The sequence below is a fragment of the Chionomys nivalis genome, chromosome 22 (genome assembly GCF_950005125.1).
Source record: "Chionomys nivalis chromosome 22, mChiNiv1.1, whole genome shotgun sequence".
In the NCBI taxonomy this organism is placed as follows: Eukaryota; Metazoa; Chordata; class Mammalia; order Rodentia; family Cricetidae; genus Chionomys; species Chionomys nivalis.
In genome coordinates this window covers 13,491,459-13,516,970 of record NC_080107.1, presented here as the reverse complement: position 1 = coordinate 13,516,970, position 25,512 = coordinate 13,491,459, and the positions used below count along the sequence as shown (strand labels likewise).

The following is a 25,512-nucleotide window of genomic DNA, read 5'->3' as shown; positions in this document are numbered from 1 at the left end:
CCAGGAAGAAGGAGGGCGGCATGCATGTCACCAGCTGGTGTTGCCCTGTAGCCAGCTTAGTGAGCCATGACCAGGTATACTCAGAACTGAGATCACCACAGACTCCTGTGGGGGTAGGGGAGAAACATCACAGCCTTCTGTGGGGGTCGGGGGGAGTTTTTCTACCGGGCAATTCTCTCTGGTCAGACCAGAGATTCCCTCATGCTGGCACAGGTTTGAGAAGTCTGGCATTTGTTGGTTGGGAAAGCTGGGGACCCAGGTCATCTCCTCGTGTTTGGGAAAAAAACAGTTGGAGACACTCTCGGGCAGCTATGTGGAGGACGTACAGATCAGAAGAAAAGGAGGAGCTGGGTGTTTAGTGTGCTGTCTATAGTCATCTGAGCTCACTCCTTATAGCTACAACCCTACAACCCAGTCAGCAACATAAAACCAAGGAAATCAAAGTAAAATCAAATGTCACTTTGGTGGGATACATGTATGTCATCTTTGATGACAAGAAGTCTGATGTAGGGGAGAATTATGAACAAAGCAGTATTTTCTTTTCTTTCTTTTTTTTTTTTTTTTTTTTTTTTTTTGTATTTTCGAGACAGGGTTTCTCTGTGGCTTTGGAGCCTGTCCTGGAACTAGCTCTTGTAGAGCAGGCTGGTCTTGAACTCACAGAGATCCGCCTGCCTCTGCCTCCCAAGTGCTGGGATTAAAGGTGTGCGCCACCACTGCCCGGCTCAAAGCAGTATTTTCAAAGGTTGCATTCTTTTACTCTGGAAAATAAAAATGTTTGTTTCTTTATTTAGTTTGTGGAGGTACGTGTATGTATGTCCCCAAGTGCACACACACCATAGTTCACATGCGGGCAGAGGACAACGTTCGGGACACAATTCCCGTCTTCCGTGTGGGTCTTCAGGTTGTCGTGTTGGACGTGTCTTTTACCCTCCGAGCTACCTTACTGGATCTCACACGTTACTGTCTAAAGGGACGGGGTGAAAATGAAGCAGAACTCTGTACACGGCTTAGAATGTGGCTGTGATTTCAGTCTGGAGACGGTGCAGCTAATAAATGTGTCGTTTCCACTGATGGATACCTTTATCCACCAGGCAAGGCTGGGGGCTGTTCTGACCCACCCCAGGGCACTGACACCAAATTTCTCAATTTAATCCATCAGTACTGACAGCCGTGTCAAGTGGAGGGCACGAATTCTCTACCGTGGTATGCAAATTGATTTTGACATTTAATTTTTCCTTTTAAGCCTATTTGGGGAATTTTTCAAACCAGAGCTGCACTGAGCAAGATTATTGAGTAAAACTTACCATGCTGTAACCTTTCCTTAGCCCTTTCCCTCCAGTCCTCCAGGAGTACCCCGGTGCTCGAGGGCTCTCCACCTTCAGCTGTAATAGCCTGCTTGTAAGGAGAATTAATTATCACAGCTTTCTTCAGATGGATTTAAGTCGAGGATGTTTTTCTCTGAGGCTGGATGTTTGTGCCTTCACTCTGTCTTGTGCAGTCATTAAAGAGGAAGAAGTATACTTGCATATGTTGGGTACCCCAAATATTTATCTGGATAAATTTTTGTTGTTGTGGATGAAATAGGAACCCTACTCATTTAAAGCCAAAGGCAAAGCCGTGTCTAGACTCCATTGGAGGGATGGCTCTTTCATTCACTAGTAAACAGTCCCTACTTTTCAAGAAGCAGCAGAGAGCGGAGGAAGCCGGAGGAACGCAGCATAAAATTAGAAGTAAAACTTCAGGGCGCCTTTGCCTGCCTGTACAAAGGCGTGCAGGGAGGTTTGGCAAGCTGGCGGGAGGGTGGGCGGCATCTCATCCTCTACCCCTTACAGCCCCAGCTGGCACCAAGGAGTGCTAGGCCTGCTGGCAGAAGCATTTGAAAAAGCCAGCTAGGGGTGGGAGGGGCAAGTCCTTCCCACTTTCACTTCCAGAAACCCTATCAAGATATCTTGTCATACCTTAAAACACAAATTAGAAACCACAAGTTATTCCCAAACCATGCTTCCTTGACATTTGTTATGTTGATCTTCTTGCTGATAAATGTTTAAAAAAGGAGGGGGGGGTTGATCCATTTGATGCACCTGGCCATTTATAAGGCGCTTCTTTATTTATGATTCCAGGTGCTTCTTTTGATCAAGAGAGTGTAAGTCATTTCTCTAGCTAGTTACATCTCGTTTATAAAAGACCCTGACGATTCCTTTGGAAACCTGTGACCCGCAGTCTCTCCGCCCTCCATCCACTGAGGAGAGACTTAGTCATCACTCAGTGTTGCAATGGGTGTGACTCACAGAGAAATAGAGAAGACTTCACACATGCAGGTCTCAGAGCTGCGGCAGAAGCCCAGGCACCTTGAGAGGATCAGCTTGCTCAGGGCGGCACTTCCTTCTCCTGGGCACGGCAGGAAGGTGGCAATCAGCTGAGTGAGGCTCCAGCAGCTTCTTCACTCCCAGTCATCTCCGGCGAGGTAACTGTTGACTGTTTGGTCATTTGTCTCTTCGCTTAACCATCTCAACCTGAACTGGCTTTGATGTTCCATGCTTTTACAGGATGAATCAAGTTGTCTTCCAGCTGTGGTCAACTGTTTTGTTTGTTGATTTGTTTGTTTGTTTTAATATAGTATGAGATTGGTGGGTACAGAGCCCATCACCTAAAGAAATGATCTCAGTGTGACCCAGGCAGGAGCCTGACTGAAATTCTTCCAGGACTCGGGACTCTGTGACTATCCTGAAGCATCCTGTAGTCGCAACTAAATACTCTGTCTGTCCCTCTCCCTCTCTCCCTTCCTTTCTATTTGACAGCTTCTGTGACTCTTGGGAATCCTGAGATATTGGAGAGTGCAGAGATCCAAAAGTTGTGTGAGCATCTTAACAGAGTGCCTCAGGGGTGGCACAATTTATTGCCAACCACGGCCTGCTATGTTTCTCCCCCTGCTTTCCCATGAGCTACCAGCGTTATCAGCTTCCATGAGCACACAGATGAACACTAAACTGGAAGAGAAAAAATATTGGGAATGAAGAAAGGATGCTTCTAAGGTGCATGCAAACCCTAACCCTGGGGGGGGGAGGAACCAAACCTCTGCTCAGACAGTCACTCCACATTTTGTGATAAAAATGACTTAGTATTTCAAATGCTCCCTCCCCGCCACTCACAATTAGCTTTTGGCAGGTGGGGCCAATAACTCTGTAACGCCCCATGACACTCTCCGCCCAGAGCTGGGGGTTGGCCTTAGTGTCACTTGGTACATATTAGATACTCTGAAATATCCTTGGCCAGATGAGGATGACATGAGAAAGAAAGGCTCCTTCGTGGCCACTGTACTGCGTACTTTCACATTTGAAAACGGTGTCCAATTTTTAGAATAAATCTCAGGGTTTAAATACAAGGAAAGTTTGTTGCTTCCTACATTTCAAGAGGTGAGACCCTAAGCACAAATGTCACTTTCTCAAGAGACAGAATTTTAAGCCACTAACATTTTCACAGTTAGTATGGCTAACTGTGGCTGAAGGAAGTACCCTGAGGATTTGCAAGAGCTCGCTGCGTTGATCCACACATCCACTCCCTTCTCAACTCTCTTTGAAGTTTTGTGACCAGAAATTATAATAACAATCAGTGTACAATCCCTTCCAGCTAGCAGTTACTATCTTGCGGCCAGAACTTTAAAAAACTATAGATTCATCAATGATTCGTAATGCTCTATTCCTGTAAGGAGACACACAGACAAAAGAATCAATGTAGTAGGGCCTGGGGTGACCAGTATTCATTAGCAAAGATGCATAGAAAATTGCTTTAATTTAAGATGTTTTCCTAAGACCTGAGTGTGCCTGTACACCTTGGGGAGGCAGGACAGCCTCTGTGTGAAGCTGCTGAGGACGCATGCGTGGCCTGCTCCCATCACACACTGGGCATGGAGCTGCACCCTATGCCCTCCCACAGGGATTCTGGTGAGGGAAGCTTTGCTTCCTCCAGTTACGGGATGGAGCTCACCATTTCAGGATGCGAGCCCCACCTCATCTTGGCTGCGTCATCATCGTGGTCAGTATGGTTTGCACCAGATTCTCAACAGAACAAGTGCGTGTAGGGGTCATTGGCTTTATTTTTAAATTTGTTTCAGATTTTTCAGGTGTCTGACTTTTATCTTCTTCTACAAGGGAGTACACTTCCTTAGGTGTGTGAACCGGGCTGTATCATCAGGCTCTTGGGTTCCTTTTCCTTGGAGAAAAGCACATTAGATATACCTGAGGTTAAAGAAGAAGAATTTTTACTTCACTAAAAATGGCACCCAATAGAAATGAGTTCTGAGTAATGAGCTATATATGCAATATCTAAATATAAGAAGCACACGTGTTCCACTATAATCATTATTAAGCACACTGCATAAGAAAACTCATAGAATCCTTCAGACAGCCATCTAGATAGATGCTTTCAATTTGATGCATTTTGGCAAAGCAGCTCAGCTGCTGGTCCAGAGACTGCAATGAATTTAACGTAAATAAAGATTTAATAAACTCCCAGTGTTTTCTGAAAGAAAACGTTCCGTGGAATTATGTGGACATAAAATGAACTGGTCTAGGAGGAAGCCTTTAGGAAGAGTTTTACTATCTAACAAGGACTGCGAACGCTGGTGTCTCTTTTCTTCTTGTCCACCCACTTCCTATCAGCAGAGGAAGGCAACTATTGGAAGTCAAATCAAAGGAGTTTATTTTAAGTTTCTTACTGAGAATCCCAGGAAGAGAAGCCAGAAAGCAGAAGTGGGAACCGCCGTGGAGCAGAGCGTTTTCTGACAGCTGCTGCCACGTGGTTCCTGCGTTAAGGCTCTACATGGCCAATGAAGATGATAATCGGTCTCCTCCCATGGTTCCTTCTGAATCTCTGCTGTATGACAGAGAATTTATGACAAACGTTTTCATTCTTCCTAGTGACTGACAATGTGTTCGTTCCCCTCCCCCACAGCTCTTCCCTCTCCTCTTACACAGTTTAAGATCCCAAGGAGAAAGGTATCTTTTAGCAAACATTCTAATTTGTGATATTCAGTCTAACTCCAAAATACCATGAGGGTTAAATGAAATACATATGTTGAGATTTATGAGATATGATCCTTAACCTTTTCATTGTCTGAATTGGAAGTGGGGACATTGCACGATCGCCCCTGTCATTCTCTTCCTTTGTCCCGAGGTCAACAGTCTCAGAAGTCAAAGTATCATCAGCCAGGAGGCAGAGTGGATCACTTCCGTCTCTTCCTTCTGTTCTTCCTCTTGCTCCTCTGCCTCAGGTCATGCAGCACACAGAGAATAGAGGTGGAGAAGAGGGCACACAGTCTAGATGCCCGAACCCAGCGGGAATGAATGCAGCCCAGGAGAGACCAGAGGGGTCTGTCCCAGCATCACCCCAGAATCATAGCTTGCACCTTGAACCAACTAGCAGCCTGCATATCTGAATTCACCTCTTTTCTATAGAGATTTCTTTGTTTAGTTTGGGGTTTTCTGATGCAGGCTCTCATTTATGTTGCCCAGTCTCATTTATGTTGCCCTCCTATCTTTACCCTCCAAGTGCTGAGATTATAGACATGAATTACCACATCTAGGACAAAAGGAAGTTATTTTATCATGAAGTTTGGGATAAATATTTATAGGTATAGGCAACAGCGTAGAACAGGATTTCTTAAACTTTTATCAATGTTGGCCCCTTTGTATCCAAGAAATATAGATCTAAATAGTCTGAGATATATAGATCTGTAAAATGGGCATACAAAGCAAACACATACTGGCAGATCATAAAGAAATTTACTTTGAAACAATTCTCTTGGGTACACATAATTTTACCAATTATTGAAGATGCTAATATAGACATGCTTGGTTATTTAGAAATAAAGAATTAAGTCTAAACAAATATTTTGATTTTTGATTGTGAATGCAGAGACTGTCATTGGCAAAAATAAGCAGCGCAAAAGTAGAAACTTATTTAAGGCCATTTCAGAATTCTTGAAAATTTTGTCCTAATCCCAAGCCCAAATTCATTTAATAATTTTTTTAAAATGAAACTCAAGTCAGCAACTCAAACTCTTAAAAGGATTTTCTTATTTTATTTTTATATACATAAGTGTGTTCCTGAGTGTACACATGAATACCTGGTATTTTTGGAAGCCAAAAGAAGGTGCCAGGTCATCTGGAAGTTGTGTGACACTACGTAGGTGCCGAGACCAAACCTTCATCCTCTACAAGAGCAGCAAATGCTCTTATCCACTGAGCCACGTCTCTGTCCCTCCAAAAAGTCTGCTACAATACAATCCAAAGACATATCAATGTGATGTTTACATGAGGAAGATTGACTGTAAAAAAAAAATATTAAGTTTGTACTTTAAAGAACAAAAAAAATCTACATAGACTGAAAATTCTGCACATCTTCACGTTCAGTAGTCTTGAGTCCGAGCCGAGGTGTTTTAGGCAGCACTGGCTGGCATTACACACACCAGACAAAGTGTATGAGCTGTGCATTTAGATCCAGAGCTGCAGTGAAGACATTCAGTGCAGCAGGGACAAGCGCTGTCCGAACAACCTTGAATCCATTATGCTTGGTTTTGAAATACTTTTTAGCCATTGCACATTCAAAACCTTTTTATTGTTGTTGACTTTTTTAATCTCACATTTAGTTACATGATTCAAAAAACTGCGGCATTCAGTCACCCATAACTGTTCCTCACACTTGTTCCTGACTTTATGAGTCAGAAATCTGGCCATGGATTTCCTAGGAGCATTTGTCAAACTCTATCTAGAGGGTCAGTTTGCTACCCAGAGAAAGCTGCCAGGACCCCAACCAGAAAGGCACAGTCAGAATCCAGGCCTTCCAAATATGAGTGCTAATGTGGTCACTTCTACATCTACAAATGGTATTTTATATAATTTGATCTTTTCGGTGCCTTCTATCCTTACAGTAAGAAAAGTAGAAGCCGGGCAGTGGTGGCACACGCCTTTAATCCCAACACTCGGGAGGCAGAGGCAAGCGGATCTCTGGGAGTTCAAGGCCAGCCTGGTCTACAGAGCTAGTTCCAGGACGGGCACCAAAGCTACAGAGAAACCCTGTCTCGAAAAACCAAAAAAAAAAAAAAAAAAGAAAAGAAAGAAAAGTAGATATTTTAAAAATTGCAAAGTTAGTGCTTGCCAAAGCAGGACATGGCAATTTTGTAAGCAACTTAACCTCTCTGTTGAAGTCACAAAATTATAAATACTCATCACGAAACCTCACGAAGAAAGCAATGGCCGGATTTCCAGATAAGCTGTCCTGGGTCTGGTGACACTCTGAACCTCTATGTTAGCAGTTCTCAAATATGAGCAGTGTTACTGACAGTCAGTGGGTAGAAGCCAAGGATGTTGCTAAACATGCTGAAATATGCTAGCCAGACTTCACATTGTTAGTTATGGAGTCCAAAAACTATCAAAAGGACTGCAATTGGAGAGTCCGAGCAACAGACCGAGCGGCCCTTACAGGTAGGAAAGGTGGCTGGTTCTTCCTGTGTAACAGACCTTAAACTACGTTAGTTCACCAGGTATTCTTAGACAAAAATAGCCTATCGCTGGTCTACACCTGGGAAAGGCCTAGGGAAGATAAGTGAGTTGCTCCAAGTCCTCCGAGGTCTGAACTCCTGAACGCTGATCTAATGCGAGGGGCCAGGAGACCTGCACTCTCAGCAAACAGTTTGTTGTGAGATAAATCCAAAGACATAGCTGATAAACAACGAAAGCATCTGAGGTCGGTGCCTTCCTGCTAAATTGCTGGCACCGGGGAACAGCAGAGAAACGAGCAGAGTGGGTGGAGAGGGGCTGAGGCGGTCCTGTCAGCTGTGGTTACTCATTTACTTCTCAGGTGAACTGACTGACTGACTGCCTGTCAATCCCTCTCTCTACACAGGTCATGGTCCAGAAAGCCCTGACCTGGGACTCTTGTTCACAGATGGTTTCTTGGCTAAAGGGGTCAAAGATATGTGCTGGGTTATTACTGACCTGGTCCAGTGACCTAGAAGAATGCAAAATGCAGAGACGAAAGAAGAACTAACATTTTTAGACAATAATAAGGACAGGCTTCACAAATCAACGTTTCTCAAGCAGTGTTAGGTGTCCCAAGGATTCAAGTTACTGACTGGGAAACCAGCCTCCGTGATGACCGTCAGCCCAGAGTTCGCACAATGACAGTACATTTTCATAGCCTGCGTCCTTAGTGACTAAAAAGTTCCCCTCTGCTTCTTGTCACCAAGGAAAACTGTTTAGAGAGGAGGTTAAGTGGGAAGTGGAGAGGATGAAGCCGAGAAAGAGTTGCTTAGGTTTAAGTTTTTCTTTTCCTCCAGCGACAGTAAAAACAGGCTTTCCAAAGGACAGAAGGCAGGCGACCTAGTATCCTAGGTCTCTCCAAAGTCCTGGCATTTTGTTTTATATCTAGAACCCCAAAGCGATTCAATGAAGTCTTTATGGAGGGAGGGGCTTCATCTTTCTTTACCAGACTTTGACTTTTTTGTTTCAAAGTGTTGTCGTTCACAAGTCATTCACACAGGGGAGCTTTGACTCCAGGATCCCCTCACCCGTGGGCATACAAATCTGGATTCTCTAATCTCTTATAGACGATGTCACGGTGTTTGCACAGGACCTTCGCCCCTGTCTGTATACTTTACACCACCTAGAGACTGTTTGTAATACCTAGTGTGAATGCTGTGTAAATAGTTACACTGCTGTTCAGGGGACGAGACTAATGCAAAAGTCTGTGTATTCAACAGAGATACAGTTTATAAAATGACTCAAATCTGCAGTTGGTGTCTGTGGGTGTAATTTCACACTTACAGAAAAGTTAAAAGCATGGTACAATCTAGAGTCTCTAAACATTAACATTTTACCACGTTTTTATTCTCACTTTTATATAAACATATAAGGTTTTGTTCCGTTATACTTATTATTCTCTGAACTTTATGGGGTTTTACTGTATTTTCTTTGTTTTGTTTTGTTTTGTTTTTGAGACAAGGTCTTCCTATATAGCTCTGGCTAGCTTGGACCATGAATACTAGGCTGGTCTTAAACTCGTAGAGACCATCCTGTGTTCACCCAGGCTGAACTTTTTGAAAGGAAGTTGAAGACATCCTGCACTGTAATCTTTGGATAGGTCTATATAAATTGTCACAAAAGCAGGACATTTTCTACAATGTTATTTTCAAAGTAACATTTATCAACTTTACAGATTTTTTTAAGGGTTACTAGCTGATGTAGTCAGATTCTTTCTGAGAAAGGGAGAATGCTCACCAGCCTGCCGTTCCATGTGGCCTTTTTTTTTTTTTTTTTTTTTTTTTTTTTTTGGTTTTTCGAGACAGGGTTTCTCTGTGGCTTTGGAGCCTGTCCTGGAACTAGCTCTGTAGACCAGGCTGGTCTCGAACTCACAGAGATCCGCCTGCCTCTGCCTCCCAAGTGCTGGGATTAAAGGCGTGAGCCACCATCGCCCAGCTCCATGTGGCCTTTAACTGTCTTATCTCTTTAGCATCATTAGTCCCTTTCCCCCTTCATGACCGGTGTTCTGAAGAGCATGGGGCACACATTCTTCAGAAAGAAGCTTTTCCACGTATGATTACCTGGGGTTTGTGCAGACAGCTCTGCTTGTCCTTTCTAGTGTCAGCCAGGTGCAAATGATGTGGGTTTGCTCCGTGATGAAGAATACCCACTTATATCACTTTGCTAACGTGATCTCTCAGATTTCTTCGCTGTGAAATCGCTGCTGTTCTTTTTACTTAGTAATTGTCTTTGGGGGACATCCTTTTAGATTCCATACTGTCTCGTAACAGCCATTGAGAAGTCTTGCAACAATTGTTACTATGCCAGTAGCTAGTATTGACTTTCTACCTGCATCCTTTCTTTGACACTTCTCAGTTAGCATGACGTCCTTGTCCCTATACAGTTGGTTACTGATGTTCATCAAAATGGCTAAGTTCATGTCATAGTCAATGACTTAGGATCCATTTTGATCATCATTTGCTTTGATGTTCAATTGTGTCACACTTAGCAAGTAAAGACCCTCCCAATTGGCTCTTCTGTGTTCTTGGATTTGTGCCCAAACATTTTTGAGCCCTTTCTCTCTCTCTCTGCCTCTCTCTGTCTCTGTCTCTCTGTCTCTCTCTCTCTTTCTTTGTGGTGTAAGACACCCCAGGATCATTTTATAGTTCCCCAGACTAACTTAATCCTCATACCAGTCTTTCCAAAGATTATAATAGTGAGAAAATAGGCTCTGGAGCTTTGTTCATTCACCATTCTTGGGTTTTCCTTATACTTTATCAGGTTGATGTAGGTAGATAGCTGCCCATTTATTTATATATCTCTGTACACATATTCAAAACTGTCAATTGATGCTGTGTCTTCTCTCAAAGTCCACTCCACAGGGCCCATGCCAGTATCTCCTTCCAGTCCATCTTAGCAAGGCCTTAGCACTGTTGGGGAGTGTAAAACCTCTCCGCCATAGGGAGTCACTCACTTCCTCGGTCAAGTCATTTGAAGTTCGAGGGTTTTCTGTTATCTAGTTATGGTGAAGGCATGGATTTAGTGTGATTTTTCTTGTTCTTGTTGAAATATATGTATTTGGGGTGAAGATACTAGAAATTTTTGATTTCTGTTACTGTCATAACTGTGGCTGTCCATAAGCATAAAAACTTTTTAATGTATGAATTAAAATACGTAGATTTTTAAAGGAAGCCTGCTATGCTGAGATACAGCAACGATATTTAGAAATTGTCTTTCATTAACACATTAATAGTACCATGGAAGCAAGAATAATAATCATATCTTTAATCCCCCTCATTCCAGAGGCAGGGGCAGGCAGATCTCTGTGAGTTCAAGGCCAGCCTGGTCTATGAGGCAAGTTTCAGCATGTCTCATCAAAAAAAAAAAAAAAAAAAGACATACACCATATTTTATGATAAAGAATACAATAAAAAATATGGTGGCTGAGGCCATGCATGGTGACACATGCCTTTAATCCCAGCACTAGGGAGGTAGCAACAAGCAGATCTCTGAATTCAAGGCCAGCCTAGTCTACAGAGTGAGTTCCAACACAGCCAGCACCACACAGAGAACCCTGTCTTGGAAAACAAAAACAAAACAGAAAAAGAAAAAAAACCCTTGTCTGTAATAGATAACAAAGTCTCAGGCACTGCAAATGCTGCTGAAGTGTGTTGCTGGTTTCCTAACTGAAAGATGTGTTGTTTCAGTAACAACCTAGAAAACTATAATAGAGAGATTCTCTTACCTGTCTAAGTGGATCATGCCTTAAATTCTAAGCGCGGACTATCTCCAAGTTCTATAGGAACCCCAGTTACTTTCATTGATCTCCAAATCCTCCATCCATCCTAATTCAAGCCTCTTGTGTCTGGTCACTCATCATCACAGAAATAGCACCCACCTTCCTCATGGCATCCGGGGCTCGTGGTCCCCCTGGGAACTCACCACTCATTATATGTGAACACGAGGGGAGACGATGAAAGGAACACGGCTTCGTGTGTCAGAGGCTGTTCTGGAGGTTGTTCTGGCCCAAGGACTTTTAGCCTAGTGTCTTCGCACCCGTGCCGAGGTGCCTGTGTTGACTCTATCAGCTCAGCTTGGACGCCGCTCAGCCCCAGCTACCAGAGAATCCAGGGTTTCCTGTTCTCTCAATTAGGAAAGCAAAATGCTCCAGGCCGCAATGGCTTTTGTAAACACCTTGTATCTGTGAGCTTGTTTTATCTTCTATAAGTGAGCCAGATGATATGTTTTCCACGAGACTAGACATAAAACCAACTGAGACTGTGTGCATCTCTCCAGTGGAGAGGCCTTTGCCAGTGGGTGGCAATCTCACGATTTAGTCCTCTCCATTCTGCCCCTGGCAAAGATGACAGCAGAAGTCACATCCTCTATTGGAGGGACATTAAAACCCACAATTGTTTTGCTTTCTTCAAATAATTTCTCTGGAAATTTGATTTACAGTGAAATTAGACATTTCAATATTCAGTGACTATCAAGGGCAGGCTTAAACAAAACACTATAACTAATTGGATTTATGAATATGAAATGTCATTAAAATCTCTGAATATGTCATTTTATGAGTGCTTTCTGCTTCTCCCCATAATTATACATTTTAAATGATTATGTATTTGAGAAGCAGAAGCCCTGCAGCATGGACATTTGTATGCAAAAAATCAATTCCTACCCAAAGGGGAACCTAAACCAAATTATTAAGTAATTTAAAAACCTGTTTTTAAACATCTATAACTGTACCATGAGACAGCTACATCCCCATGATTCCCATATTTTGATATTTCTCATTGGTTTAATATCAGTTAGAAGATTTTTTTATTTCTTTCTTTTTAAGTCTTTTAGGGAAAAAGGTGAAAACAGTCCATTTTTTCCTCAAGAAGTAAAGATGATACACTATTTTATCTCTTAAATATGCTATTGCTTATACAGTGGTAGAAATTAAGTACATGTATATGTATTTGAAATCCTATTTATACATTTGTTTGTAGACACATTTATTTATCAAAATACTGAGTCACATGTAATAACCATTACTTTAAAGGGGACATTAAAGAGAAAAAGAAAAGAAGAAATTTCTTAATATCCAAAAGCAGGCATGATTCTGGAGGCGTCCACACAGTCTGCACTTCAGTTCGTGTCTATTGGTTTTCCTCTGTGAAGTAATCCAGGCCTGTGTGAGTCTAAGGAGAGAGAATCAAGGACAAAGACACCGTTTGGGGCTGGAGAGATGGCTCAGCAGTTAAGAGCCTATATTGCTCTCGCAGAGGGCCCAGGCTCTGTTTTCAGCACCCACGTTAGGCTGCCGGCAACCACCTGTTGCAACAGCTTCAGGGGATCCCATCATCTCTTCTGGCCTCGGCAGGCACCCACATTCCAGTGCACATATCCACACACACACACACACACATATATCACACACACATACACACACATCACACACACACATACACACATATCACACACACATATCACACACATATATCACACACACATACACACACATACACACATATCACACACACATACACACATATCACACACACATACACACATATCACACACACATACACACACATATCACACACACACGAGTACATAATTTTAAAAATAAATCTAGAAGAATAAAACTAAACACACTGTGTTGACCTGGCAGGGAACTTTCCAGGCCTTGCAGGCTATGGGGAAAGAGAGGGCTCTTTCCAAAGGTGATGTTCTTTCTGGCTGGCTGCCCCACACTGACTTAGGAACTAACACAGTGTTCCTATATGGAGAGGGAGCTGACCTTTTCCCTGTTCCCCCTTGCCAGAAGTTAGATGGGCAGGGCCTCCATGACTTCAGACCTGAAGCAGCCAGGCTTCCTCCTACTGGGTGGAGTGCCGCTCCACAGGTCCACAGTAAGCACAGCGAGCTGAGGGGGAGCAGAGGCACAAGTCCCTGTGGAAGGGTACAGGAAACCCCATCTCTTGCTTACACAGCAAAACTGATATCCCTGTCGGCTCTGTGCTGGATAGTTTGGTCAGTTTTACCGGAAAAAGCTGTTTCATTTTGTCCTGTTTATACATTCCTTTATTTTTCTACAAGAGGTTAATGTTGAAGAGAGAATTTAAAGATTTGAGACACCAGGCCTTCATCTCCCACCCGGTTCTTACTTGCTGGACTCTCTCACTTCGTTCTCCCCTGATAGAGTAGCAATACTCTCTGAGCTAGATGGGAGGGGGATTCAAACTCGCTCACAATAAGAAAATAGAAACCACACCAGGAATGCTTTCTTACTGACAGCTGCACTAATTCTCTCCTTTCCTGGATTCTGGAAATAACTGGGAGTCTGGCAGAACAAGAAGACCGAGCTAAGTTCAGCGGTTCTCAATCTGTGGGTCGCGACCCTTTTTCGGGGGGGCTTAAATGGCCTTGTCACAGGGGTCACCTAAAACCACCGGAAACACGGATCTTGCTAATTACAGTTATAAAGTAGCAATGAAAGTAACTGTTGGACCTCACCACAGTGTGAGGAACTGTATTAAAGGGCCCCAGCCTGACGAAGGCTGAGAACTACTCCTCCTGGTTTGCTCTTCAGTTTCACTGAGTGATGAGAGCTAAGGTTTTACTGTGAGACTCTGTCTCTCAGATGGATGAGTTCATGTGGGAGATTAAGGTCCCTCCTCTGTGCAACTCTGCTGGCTCCTTCTGCCCCGTGACTGTGCCGGCTTTGATTCCACTCCATTTCTTTCCATCTGGATTTTTTCTAAATTCTGCCTGGTTGGCTTTGGCACAATCTTAAAAAAGCCTTATGTGACGTAAATGACTTGTCTTTTCCAACAAGCTACCAGATAATCATTGTAGTATCTATTTGTCTACTCAAGTTCTTGGAAATAGCTCACATTCATCAACATGCGATTGTTCTAATTTGCATTTTTCTTTCTAATTTTGAACATCCAGGACGCCATCCTTTATCGTTCATGAGAGAAGTGTCCCTGTCGCATATAGGAGAAAGAAAATGTTGGTGTTGTTTTGGATGCTGGCCCTCCTTGTCCTGTGCACTTTGCTGTGGAATTATAAAGGACAACTGAAGATTGCAGATGTCACTGACAAGTACATTTTCATCACTGGTTGTGACACAGGCTTTGGGAACTTAGCAGCCAGGACTTTTGATAAAAAGGGGTTCCGTGTCATTGCTGCCTGCCTGACTGAGTCAGGAGCGACTGCTTTGAAGGCAAAGACCTCAGACAGACTTCACACGGTGCTTCTGGATGTCACCGACCCTGAGAACGTCAAGAAGACTGCTCAGTGGGTGAAGAGCCATGTAGGGGAAAAAGGTAAGAGAAGAGGTCTGTGGGGTGGGGCAGTTGGGAGATGAGGAAGCAACTAAAGCAAAACCAAATAAGTCTTAAATGGCTTTTCAAGAAAATGTCTGCGAAGGCAATTTCTTAATCTCCACAGAGCTCCTAAGTAATCCCAGTGTGTGTGAGATGTGTCCCAGACAGACTGCCTAGAGTCCCAGCAGGTGAATCTAGAATAGAAGTGAACGCCCTACCCGTTCCTGACCTTCTCCAACAACATCTCAGCAGAGGGAGTTGAGGCTCAAGTCTATAGGAGAATATGGAATGAGCCTCCAGATCACCACTTGGATCACCTGGAACCCACACCTCCACAGATGGGTTCCTGAGTGCAGACATCTGTAGTGGTTGGGAGAACAGGGCCTAGGGCTGTGAGGATATGGGTCTTAAGGAGTGCTCCCTCTGCTTTAGATTTCGTTAGATAACTGCACTCTGAGCTGGGAGAGTTTTGTCAGCTTTGAATCATAAAATATTCTCATAGAAGAAGATATCAGGGTTCATAAAAGAGAAAAGCAAATGTGTGTGTTTCAATAACCTCTTTAGCTCTAAGCCTCTGAACCTCAAATGCAGCGATTTAGCAAAGCCTCCGGACAAATTCCGGTGCCTGAATTCCAACACCTTTAGCAATACTACATATTTCCAATCAAGAAACAGCCAAGTAGATGACTTATTTTTCTAGCAAATTTCAGCATAGAGTGGGTTCATATCACTTCTCTATCCACACAGAATAGTTTATAAATACACACTGACTGCACCATCTTGCTAGGCAGGGAAACAGACTAATTTTCTCTACGTCTGAAATGAGAAATCAGAATGTCTGCCTTCGAAAAGCATAAACAATTTGACACTTGGAACCAGAAATAGAATAGTGCGACTGAATTCGAGTAGCTGAGCATGGACCATTTCAACTTAGTCTCTCACTCTGTCAGCTACCACTTCCCCGAAACGCGAAAACATTTCAAAGCAGGAATGACTACAAAAAGCAAATCACACCACTGTATAAAGAAAGAACTGTATTTCCATCAGAGAGGCCCATAGAAATGACATCTTCCACGGTGTCCCCTTCCCTCCCTCCCTGCTCCAGGTCTGTGGGGTCTGATCAATAACGCTGGTGTCCTGGGTGTGCTGGCTCCCACTGATTGGCTGACGGTGAAAGACTACAGAGAACCCATTGAAGTTAACCTGTTCGGACTCATCGACGTGACGCTCAATATGCTTCCGCTGCTCAAAAAAGCGCGAGGGCGCGTTATCAACGTCTCCAGCGTCGGAGGCCGGCTTGCGTTTGGTGGTGGAGGCTACACTCCATCCAAATACGCGGTGGAAGGTTTCAATGACAGCTTGAGGTAAGGTGAATTAATTGATTTATACGATAATTGCTGCTAACACATACCGGATACTTAGTATATATGAGGTATCCTTTTTTAACACTTTAAATATTTCCCCTTGTCCAGGGTTACACAGCTGGTAAGTGGTAGAACTGAGATTTGAACCCTAGTCTGCATTTGACTCTCACTAATTTCACTTCATGTATTAGTGCATGATGCCCCCAGTGGGGTAATTTACAGTCAACAGGTCAGTTTGTCTAGTAGAGAATTGTTCAGGGTTGGTCGCTCCATTGTTATTTCTGGAAGGTGCTAACAGGATAGTACCAGCTTCCTTATATCTCCTCAACAGCTGCCCAATACACTCCACTTGGGTTCTGCAGCTATATCCTGGGTGAGAGGCAGGGAGGGGATGCTTGATTCGCCTCACCTGGAACCAGAATTCGCGACTATCAGTTCAAAGTCCCTAAGTGCTTCTTCAGTCAAGGGTCTTAAAAGCAATGACCGTGCATTGAAATTGTGCTAAGAGTACAGCGTTTACTGAGAGGACAATTTCCAGATATGTGGGCGATGTGGAGAGAAGTCTCCAAGGATAGGAAGGGAGGCTAGCACCAAAGGGCATTACCATCCAAGGACTAAGGGATGAAGAGACACAGAAGTCTCTAGAACCTGACAGCTCCGGCTAAAGAATGAAATAACCAGTATCCACACCACATGAGGAATTATCAATCTCTCTTCTTGTTCTCACATTCCTGATTCCAATAGTCCACGTCCACCAGATGCTGGGGTACACTAATGCAGGTGAGCCTTCTGGGATAGAGTGCAAGCAGAAGGGACCAGGGAAGCAAATGGAAGTTAAATCAGTTGAGTCATGCTGAAACAAGCAAGAAAAAAGACAAAATTGCTATTGGCTCGCCTTTAATCCCCCCATTTGCTTATTCAATTGGTATTTACTGAAGGCATATGTTAGAGTTATGCTGCATACCACAGACCTAGGAGTAGCTTAGTAATATAAAGAGGATAGATGACCCCACTGAGGTTAATAGAGGCCGATAGCTCCATTCTGCCCCATGATCTAGTTGCCAAGGCGGAGTCTCCTAAGAGATAAACACAATAACATTTATTCAGAACATTAATGTGAAGTAATGTAGCCTGGAGAACTTGTTAAAGATGCTTAAGGGATGGATCTGGGATACGACCGGGGAGTTTTTCTACAGCGTTACTGACTGTTGTCGTCGGCTCAGAGATCATCACACTTCGAGTAACACTGTCATGGCGATTTCGCTCAGCCTCATTCCATTCTACAAAATGCAATATCATAATAAAATGCTAGTATTTAAAAAGATACTTCAACTGGAGTGTTTGTAGACTCTGTTGTGTAGCTATACACTGCCTGAAAGTAACCAACAGAAAGTATTTATGTCTTTATGAACCACGGAACTGGTATTTGACACGGAATGGTGCATGCAGACTGGTCCAGGGTGTCTTCATACATAGAGAAGGGCTGAGGGACAACAAAGAGAGGCCTGGGACTCTGAAGCTGTATTTGCTCAGCAAGCTTGTTGGTTTCATGTTGTCATAGCAACGTGTAGGTCTCTTAAACTTAGCAGAGTGGCCTGTCTCCTGTCCGTGTCATTTTCACAAGTACACAGGAAAGAAAGGGGTCTTCTCAAATACCTCCTTGGAACTGCCATCTCCCAGATCCAACAAACATCAGTTGGTAGATGAATATAAATAGGTTGAAAAATAACCTTTAAGATTTTAATGTAATACACCTTTGAAAATCTCTCAAGATTGAACTGATTTATATTGTCAGTAAATAAAATATATTTCAGATTGTGCAATAGTTTTGTTGCTAAAAAACACAATCTGGAAAGAATTGAATTACATTTTAAGATTACAACTAGAGCTTACAAAAATGCCTTATGGTGAGGGATCGGGGATGCAGCTGAGTGGCAGAGCTCTCACCTAGCAATACAAGGTTCTGGGTTCAAGCCTCAGCATGGGTAAGATGTCTATAAAATGAGTAATTGCCTCTTTATACATTCCTAGTGGAAATATGCATTAAAATTAGGAAACAATTATTCATGCAATACATTGTTCGGTTGAAAGGAAGGAGGTGCCAACAACATCTCTAAACTGTGACTCAGTAAATATGCAGACTTGAGGTTGTTTATAGTGTTGTGAAGGGACAGCTTGCTCAGCAGCACAGGGATCAAGGCAGCATGCCAGAGATCATGATAATAGATCTTTTAGCATCCTCAGTCATTCTGCAATCCACATTCCAAAACCCAAGGGAAACCTGTCCATCCAAGCCAGTCCCTGGCCCATTTCCCCATCAGATACTTTGAGCATGGAGAAGAAATCATCTTAGCCCAAATGCTTATCAGCTTAACAAGAACTGGATTAGTGTGGGGTTATTCAGAGGGTTGTCCCTCCCACGTCCATTTCCATTCCATCATTCAGCGTCATCTGACCGCCTTGAACTCAAGTTTCTTGAGCTTCGAAGTGACGGGGTAGAAGAAGATGTTTGTTGCCAACACAGTCATTGTTGATTCTGTGCAAAGATTTATGAGAAACTAGTTAACAGGAAGTAAACATTCTCCAAACAAACTGGAATGAAACAGCAAGAACAGCAAAGGCCTAGGATGTGACTCCGTAATGCTTGCCTAGCCTGGATGAAGCCCCTAGGTTGGACCACAGCTCAATGAAAACATGTTTACTTTTTCCAGAGTTGGATTTTTTTATAATCATTAATATTGAGAACACTACTTCACATAACCTAGAATAAAGTGGTAGCTGTGTGTGCAGGCCATTGTAGAAATTGTTAGAAACTCTATCTTAATCATGTGCCAAAATTCACTAAGATGGTTTTAGGAAATTCAAGTCTGATATTCAAGTACCAGTTATCGAAATCAAACATTCTATCATAATACAATAGGAAGACATACTAACATGATAATTACATGCCAAGTAATGACAATAGCAAATACCAAAAATTTTGGTTTTCAGTAATAAAAACATCATGTTTCTTTAAGAACAGAAAACCTGGTTTGTACAGAAAAACAGCACCACTGATAGCATACTGTACTCTCAAGTCCTATCTGAATGTTTCATGCAGCTTGCATCGATTTTGCCTGGGATAACAGCAGGTGCAGAGCAAAGAGCACAGGTTCTGTGTTCAGAAACCAAAGGCCCAGTGAGATTGTCTAAGTAACATGGGCACTCACTACAATGAACACCTCAGATTCGTCAAAGAATTTTGAACCAGTTTTTCATTATGGAGCATTCAACAGTCAACTAACTGTTGCCAAATTCTTTACAACCCCGGCACTCACTTACAGGATGCCATATGGGTCCTGACCCACAGTTTGAGAGACTGAGCTATTAGGAGTTTAATTCACCTTCCTCCAGATCATGTATTTGTGCCTCCAGTGATAGACAGGAATGCCAATTTTCTACTTTGGATGGAGTGCAAAAAAAACATTTTTTTTAATTAAAAAAATTCTTTGATTGCTCTTCTCCCAGGCGGGACATGAAAGCTTTCGGTGTGTATGTCTCGTGCATTGAACCAGGACTGTTCAAAACGGAACTGGCGGATCCCAAGAAGACAACTGAAAAAAAGCTGGCCATTTGGGAACACCTGTCTCCAGACATCAAACAGCAGTATGGAGAAGACTACATCGAAAAAAGTGAGTTTGGGGGTGAATCCAGTGTCTTCTGGGATCGTTGTCCTGGTCATCGTGAAGAGTCACAGACACAATGATGGGAATCTTTAATATGGGTTTTAAGCTCAGTACCACCTCTTGCCTGTTACTGAGAAATTGACAAATTATAGGCATTATGCGAGGCATTTCTGAACTTTGTCATTTCTGCCTCAAAAGAAGTATTGGAGTAGTGAACAAAGGCTTTGCAAGGTAAAGATTCCTTTCCCGGGGATTCAGTATCTCCTGGTCAGCTCAGATATGAAGCCAGGCTGCCTGGCTCTCAGAGTCTCATTTCTATACCTATTTCATCTTGTTACTAAACACAAACCACTCATTCAGCATTGTTCAAGATTCTGTGGCGGTGACGATAGATAAGACTCAGACTGTGGTCCTTACAGTCCCCTAGAGCTGACTACAAAGAGTACCCCAATAAACACCAGACTACACGGCATCAAGAAAACAGACCCTCTTGAGGGAGACCCAGAGAGTCAAAAGTGAAGCGGATGATGCAGTCTTTAATTGCCCTGGAATATGGGCCAAGAAAGGGACCCAGCTGATGGAGAAGCCTTAACAGGACAGGACAAGTTTGAATAAGGCTTTATAATCCAGGAAAGAGTTACTCGGGTGGAGGAAGCTCTCGGGGGTCAGGAAGACATGGAAGGGGAAGAGGAAGGAGAGGTAAAATGAGTCAAAAGACTGAGTCATGGGGAGAGAATCATAATCGAGATTACACAATGGTGATTTATACTGTGAACATTTACAAAGCACTTGTCATCACTCTAAATGCCCCCCACACCCACTTCCATTCATCTACAATCTGGAAGCTCTGTGGAGTAGATGCTACTAAGTCCTTCACTGTATAGGAATGACATACAAATGTCATAGACATAGAATGACATGCCTGAAACTGCCCAGCTGGATTTGAACCCAGCGTAATTGTGTCATGCATTCTCGGGTGCCGCTCACCGCACCCCCGTGTCTGTGCTCTGTGCGCTAGAACCCTGTTCACGAGCTTCGCGAGAATACAGATGCAGAGACAGACCGACACACGCAGATCTTTTAACACTGATACCAAAGCCCCAAGAATCCCCCTTTATTGTGTTCAGGGGCAGATTATATAGAGATAGCCACGCCCCAGCCAAACCCACCAGAAACCACTCTTCTGCCATCAGGAACTCCTGAAGGTCTCGTGCTCAGAGCAGCTGTAGGCACTCAGATCAGGGGAAAACAAGTTGTTTACAAGAAATTCAGGATCTGGGGTATCACTGCTCCCAACACGTAGGCACTCTAATTAATACAAAGAAAGCAATAGAGTGAAGACTTCAGTCAAAGTTCCTCTTAGGCCCTTCCTCCCACCCCAGTTTCTGTAATGTTTGCTTACTCTTCCTCAAACATCGAGTTCTTGCCTTCAGTGGAACAAGGCCCTGCCTTCCCTCCATGTCACACCATCCCTCCAGACTGTGACTCTGCCTCATCACTGGTCACACAACACAGCAAGGTTCAAGATCAGCTGAATGGAAACCCAAGACTAAAATCAGAAACACACAGAGAAGTTTTCAAGATGACGGGCAGCCCCAGCCACCACCATCTCAATGGAATATACTCACACACACCAGAAAAAAGCCTCCTGAGAATTCCAACTAGAATGCCTGGCTGACAAACTTGCCCAAGAATGTCTCTCTGTGAGATTTAAGCCATCACCATTAGAAGCTGTATTTCTTACAGTCTGACTCCAGAGGTTTTATGTAGGTCAAAGGTAAAAGATTGAACTTAATCCTGTTAGACTTAATACTTCAGAGACAAGGTCCTTTGTTTAATAGAGTTTTCCATGTTAGATAATCAGGGTGATACTGATAATTAGCTATATCATAAAATTCCTTATAAAAATTTTCTGGCATATAACAGTTGCACGTATTTATGAGGCATAGTGTGACGTGGATATCAATGGTAAAAACAGATAAGAAGGCTGGTATATTGATTTCTGAAACATTTATCATTTCTTTGGGTTGAAAACATTCCAAATTTTCTTTACTAAGAAATATAAAAAAGCATTGAGCTCAATTTTATATTAATTTGTCATATTAATCATTTCTGAGTCAGAATTAGAGGTGAGCCAGACTTATAGTTCCAGAAATGTACTTGCAGACCAGAAATTTAAGGTCAGCTTCCTCATTTTCCAAGCTGAACAGCAATGTAAACTAGTCATTAACACTTCCTTCTTTGAACAACTTAACAAATACCACTGTCACTTATTAGGTCCTTTGAACAACTGAGGGCCTGAGACCTAACATGGTAGGTTTTCTCCCTGAGAAGACATAATCCAGGCATGTTTGAAAACACACAAATATCAAACAGTAGCTCTACTTTGACGTTTGTTTTATTTGCTTTGTTTTTGAGAAAGTCCAAACCGTGTTCCATAATTGCTGTTTTAGCTTACATTCTCAGCGACCACACATACAGGATCTCCTTCCTCCATACCCAGGTCAAACTTCTCTTTTGTCTCATTGCCACTCTGATGGTCCCATATGATGTCTTGCTGTGGGCTGAATTTGAGCACTAGAGCAATTCATGTGCTGTGAACAACACATTCTCACACACACACACACACACACCTTCACTGGCCCTGTTTATGGCCTCTTGAGAAATGTCCAATTGGATTCTTTCTAAGTTTTGTGGGGTTTTTTTTTCTATTGAGTTCTTGGAGGTTTCTGTATTTCTTTTTGCATATCAACCCTTTATCACTGTATGGTTTGCAAAGACTTTTTTCCCATTCCATGAATTGTCTCTTTGTTCTTTTAGCTGCTTCCTTTATGCACCAGAGATGATTAGTCTGATGCAGTCCTGTGCATCCATCTTGGATTTTGTGGTCTGTGCTATAAGATTGTCTTCAAAACTTATTGCTGAGTCCAATTTCCAAAAGTGTTTTCTCTGTGCTTCATAGTTTTGGGTTCTACTTTAAAGTCCTTGATCATCCTGAATTGACTTTTACATTTAATATGAGATAAGGCTCCAATTTCATTCCCTTGCCTGTGGGAAGTTGTTTGTCCAACACTTTTTAAAAAAAAATTAAGAATCCAGGGCTTCAAATAATCCCCAATCCTTTGTGAACATATTTGCCTTGGTGGGATCTTAGATCATGATTCAAACATTTTATTTGCCCGACAGCTGGGAGACTTTTCCCTTCTGATTCAGGACAACACTGTGGAGATGTTCGGTGGTGTGGGTGTTCTCTCTGTCTTTCTATGATCACATACACCCTCATACACAAGAATGTGTTCAGAATCATATATAACACAGTACTCTCCAGAAAGGATTAGGATTCCAAATTATGGCTTCCTAGGGACAAGGCCCTCATGAACTCTGCACAGTATCCTTCCCTACTGCCTCTAAAGAAGCAGTTTTCAAGGTCCTCAGACAGCAGCATTACTTGAAAACTAGTAAAAAAAAAAAACACACAACTGCTAAGACATCAGGTGTACTGGCTTAGGGATTCTCTATGTAGAAGCCAGAAGGCTGGCTTTTAAAAAGCCCTCTAGGAGATTCTATTGCCCACTCAAGTTTGAGATGAGACCAGCTGGCCTAAAGAAGAAGACCTTGCAGCATCCTTTTCTGGAGAATGGAAACTCATTCCAGTGAGCCTCAGTTATAATGGCAAATTCACAATCAAAGTCCCTGTCCTGTGTCTTCCTGTTTGCACCCTAGCCTCCCACTGTGCTTCTCCTTTTCTGCCCAAGAGTAAGCATATTGTTGTCTCTTCTTACAGGTCTACACAAACTGAAAAACAATACATGCTCTGTGAACTTGGACCTCTCTCTAGTGGTAGAATGCATGGACCACGCTCTAACGAGTATCTTCCCCAAGACTCGCTACACTGCTGGAAAAGATGCCAAGACATTTTGGATACCTCTGTCTCACATGCCATCGGTTTTACAAGACTTTTTATTGCTGAAACAGAAAGTAGAGCTGGCAAATCCCAAAGCAGTGTGACTCAATCGACCACAACCGCCTGCCCCAAGCTTTGAGGCTGTCTGATTTCAAAGACTAATCATTTCAATCTCGGTCTTTAGCAAACCCAACTTGGACTCATTTAGAGCATGTTTCTGTTTATAAAAGAGGGAATTCCAGGGTCCCTTAAGTCTTCTTTGAAAATAAGGACAGAGAAGGCTTATCATGCAGTCAATCTTGCCTGATACTGAAGCCTTGCCTGATTGGTAGGATGAAAGGGAAACAAAAAGACTTCTATCCAAAATATGTGTGCTGCTACCTGCCCCTTGCTGGTTCGGTAAGCCAGAAAGTTAAGCACTGTGTTTTGTCAAAATGTTCAGAGGATAAGAAGCCTTTCATAAGTGAACCTGATGGCTCTGGTATCTCGCTGAGAAGGAGACACAGTCTGGAACTCACTAGGTTCTGATAAGCTTTGACACGAACAAGAAAGTGGTCAAGCAAGCACTCACTGGTACGAACTGAGAAGCCGTGAGCAACACAGGGAAGAAATGCAAACAGAAAGACAAGAGACAGGGAAGGAAACGAAAGGCAGGGAGACTCCAACACAAGCTCCACACTCCAGAGGGACACAGAAGATGCACTACCCCGGCTGCTGTGACGTCATCCTGTCTGGTCCCAGTCCCAGAGGCCCTTCACCTCTGGCTTCACTGTCAGCTGCATCATGCAGAAATTCACGAGCACCATTGGCCACAGTCACTTCGTGTTTCAATGGTCAGGTTCTTGGTTCTATTTCACAGCTTCAGACTCTGTGGCTTGCTGCCCTTCGACTGTCCAGATGTCCCAAGGCTGCCAAGATTTGCAGAATCCGAAGGAAACTCCTTTGCTGATCTTCCCACTGTATTAGTCCGATTGTTCAATCTTCTGATTCTGTATTTGTTTTGCCTTTTTCTGAGACCATTTTTTTTAATTCCTTTAAGTAGCTACAATTTGCTGTTTCTTCCAACCAGAAACTAAGTAACAGGCAGTCTACCATTAAGACCAAGCCTGTCAACTGTGTTACCCATGTTAAAGTGCCAGCTGCATTTCTGTCACGCCTTTGTTACTTCCTCCTCAGCTGTAGCTCGGTCATCAGCTTCCCCTCTGGGAAGATTCAATGGACCGCAGTGGTTACTCTTCACCTCTTGGGTGAGAGATACTGTGAAGGAGCCTGCGGCCATAATAAGCCATCTGAGCCCAGGGGGCACCAAATAAGCCGAGTGTTAAGAACAAATTACCAATTTCTGTAGCTGAAAGCAGGGCATGTCTAAACCATCCAAACTAAAAAGAATCTCCTCCATTTAATTCATTTATTTTTTTTTTGTTGCTTTTTTTTTTTTTTTTGAGATAGGGTTTCTCTGTAGCTTTGGAGCCTGTCCTGGAACTAGCTCTTGTAGACCAGGCTGGCCTTTTTTTAAATTTATTTATTATCTTCAAAAACCCTGCAACATTTGTGGGGAGCTCAGCCTAGTATATAAGGAGAAAAATTCCCAGGAAGCTTTAAGAAAACTGCTCAAATTTTATCCTTCTGCACGGTATCAGTCCTAATAGTTCTTGGTAGAATAAAATATCTGGTAGAATAAAATATCCAGACTCATTTACTATGTGGAGGAAGTAGCCACACATACTCAAAATGAAAAAA

The 25,512-nt window shown here is 42.9% G+C and overlaps 1 protein-coding gene across 1 annotated transcript; it reads left to right on the top strand.

Annotated features, from left to right (window-relative positions):
• The first annotated feature begins 2,341 nt into the window (after positions 1 to 2,341).
• Positions 2,342 to 25,184, top strand: Dhrs9 (dehydrogenase/reductase 9). Its single transcript, XM_057755374.1, has 5 exons — positions 2,342 to 2,464; positions 14,463 to 14,839; positions 15,945 to 16,203; positions 19,711 to 19,874; positions 23,653 to 25,184. The coding sequence occupies exons 2-5, from the start codon at positions 14,521 to 14,523 to the stop codon at positions 23,874 to 23,876; spliced, it is 966 nt and encodes a 321-aa protein (XP_057611357.1). The 5' UTR covers positions 2,342 to 2,464; positions 14,463 to 14,520; the 3' UTR covers positions 23,877 to 25,184.
• The last annotated feature ends 328 nt before the right edge of the window (positions 25,185 to 25,512 follow it).

What these genes read in the sequence shown, in the direction of transcription:
- Dhrs9 (XM_057755374.1), top strand. Translation starts at nt 14,521, where the DNA reads ATGTTGGTGTTGTTTTGGATGCTGGCCCTCCTTGTCCTGTGCACTTTG. An exon ending in GGTTTCAATGACAGCTTGAG is followed by an intron (nt 16,204 to 19,710) that starts GTAAGGTGAATT and finishes CTCTTCTCCCAG; the next exon opens with GCGGGACATGAAAGCTTTCG. An exon ending in AGAAGACTACATCGAAAAAA is followed by an intron (nt 19,875 to 23,652) that starts GTGAGTTTGGGG and finishes CTCTTCTTACAG; the next exon opens with GTCTACACAAACTGAAAAAC.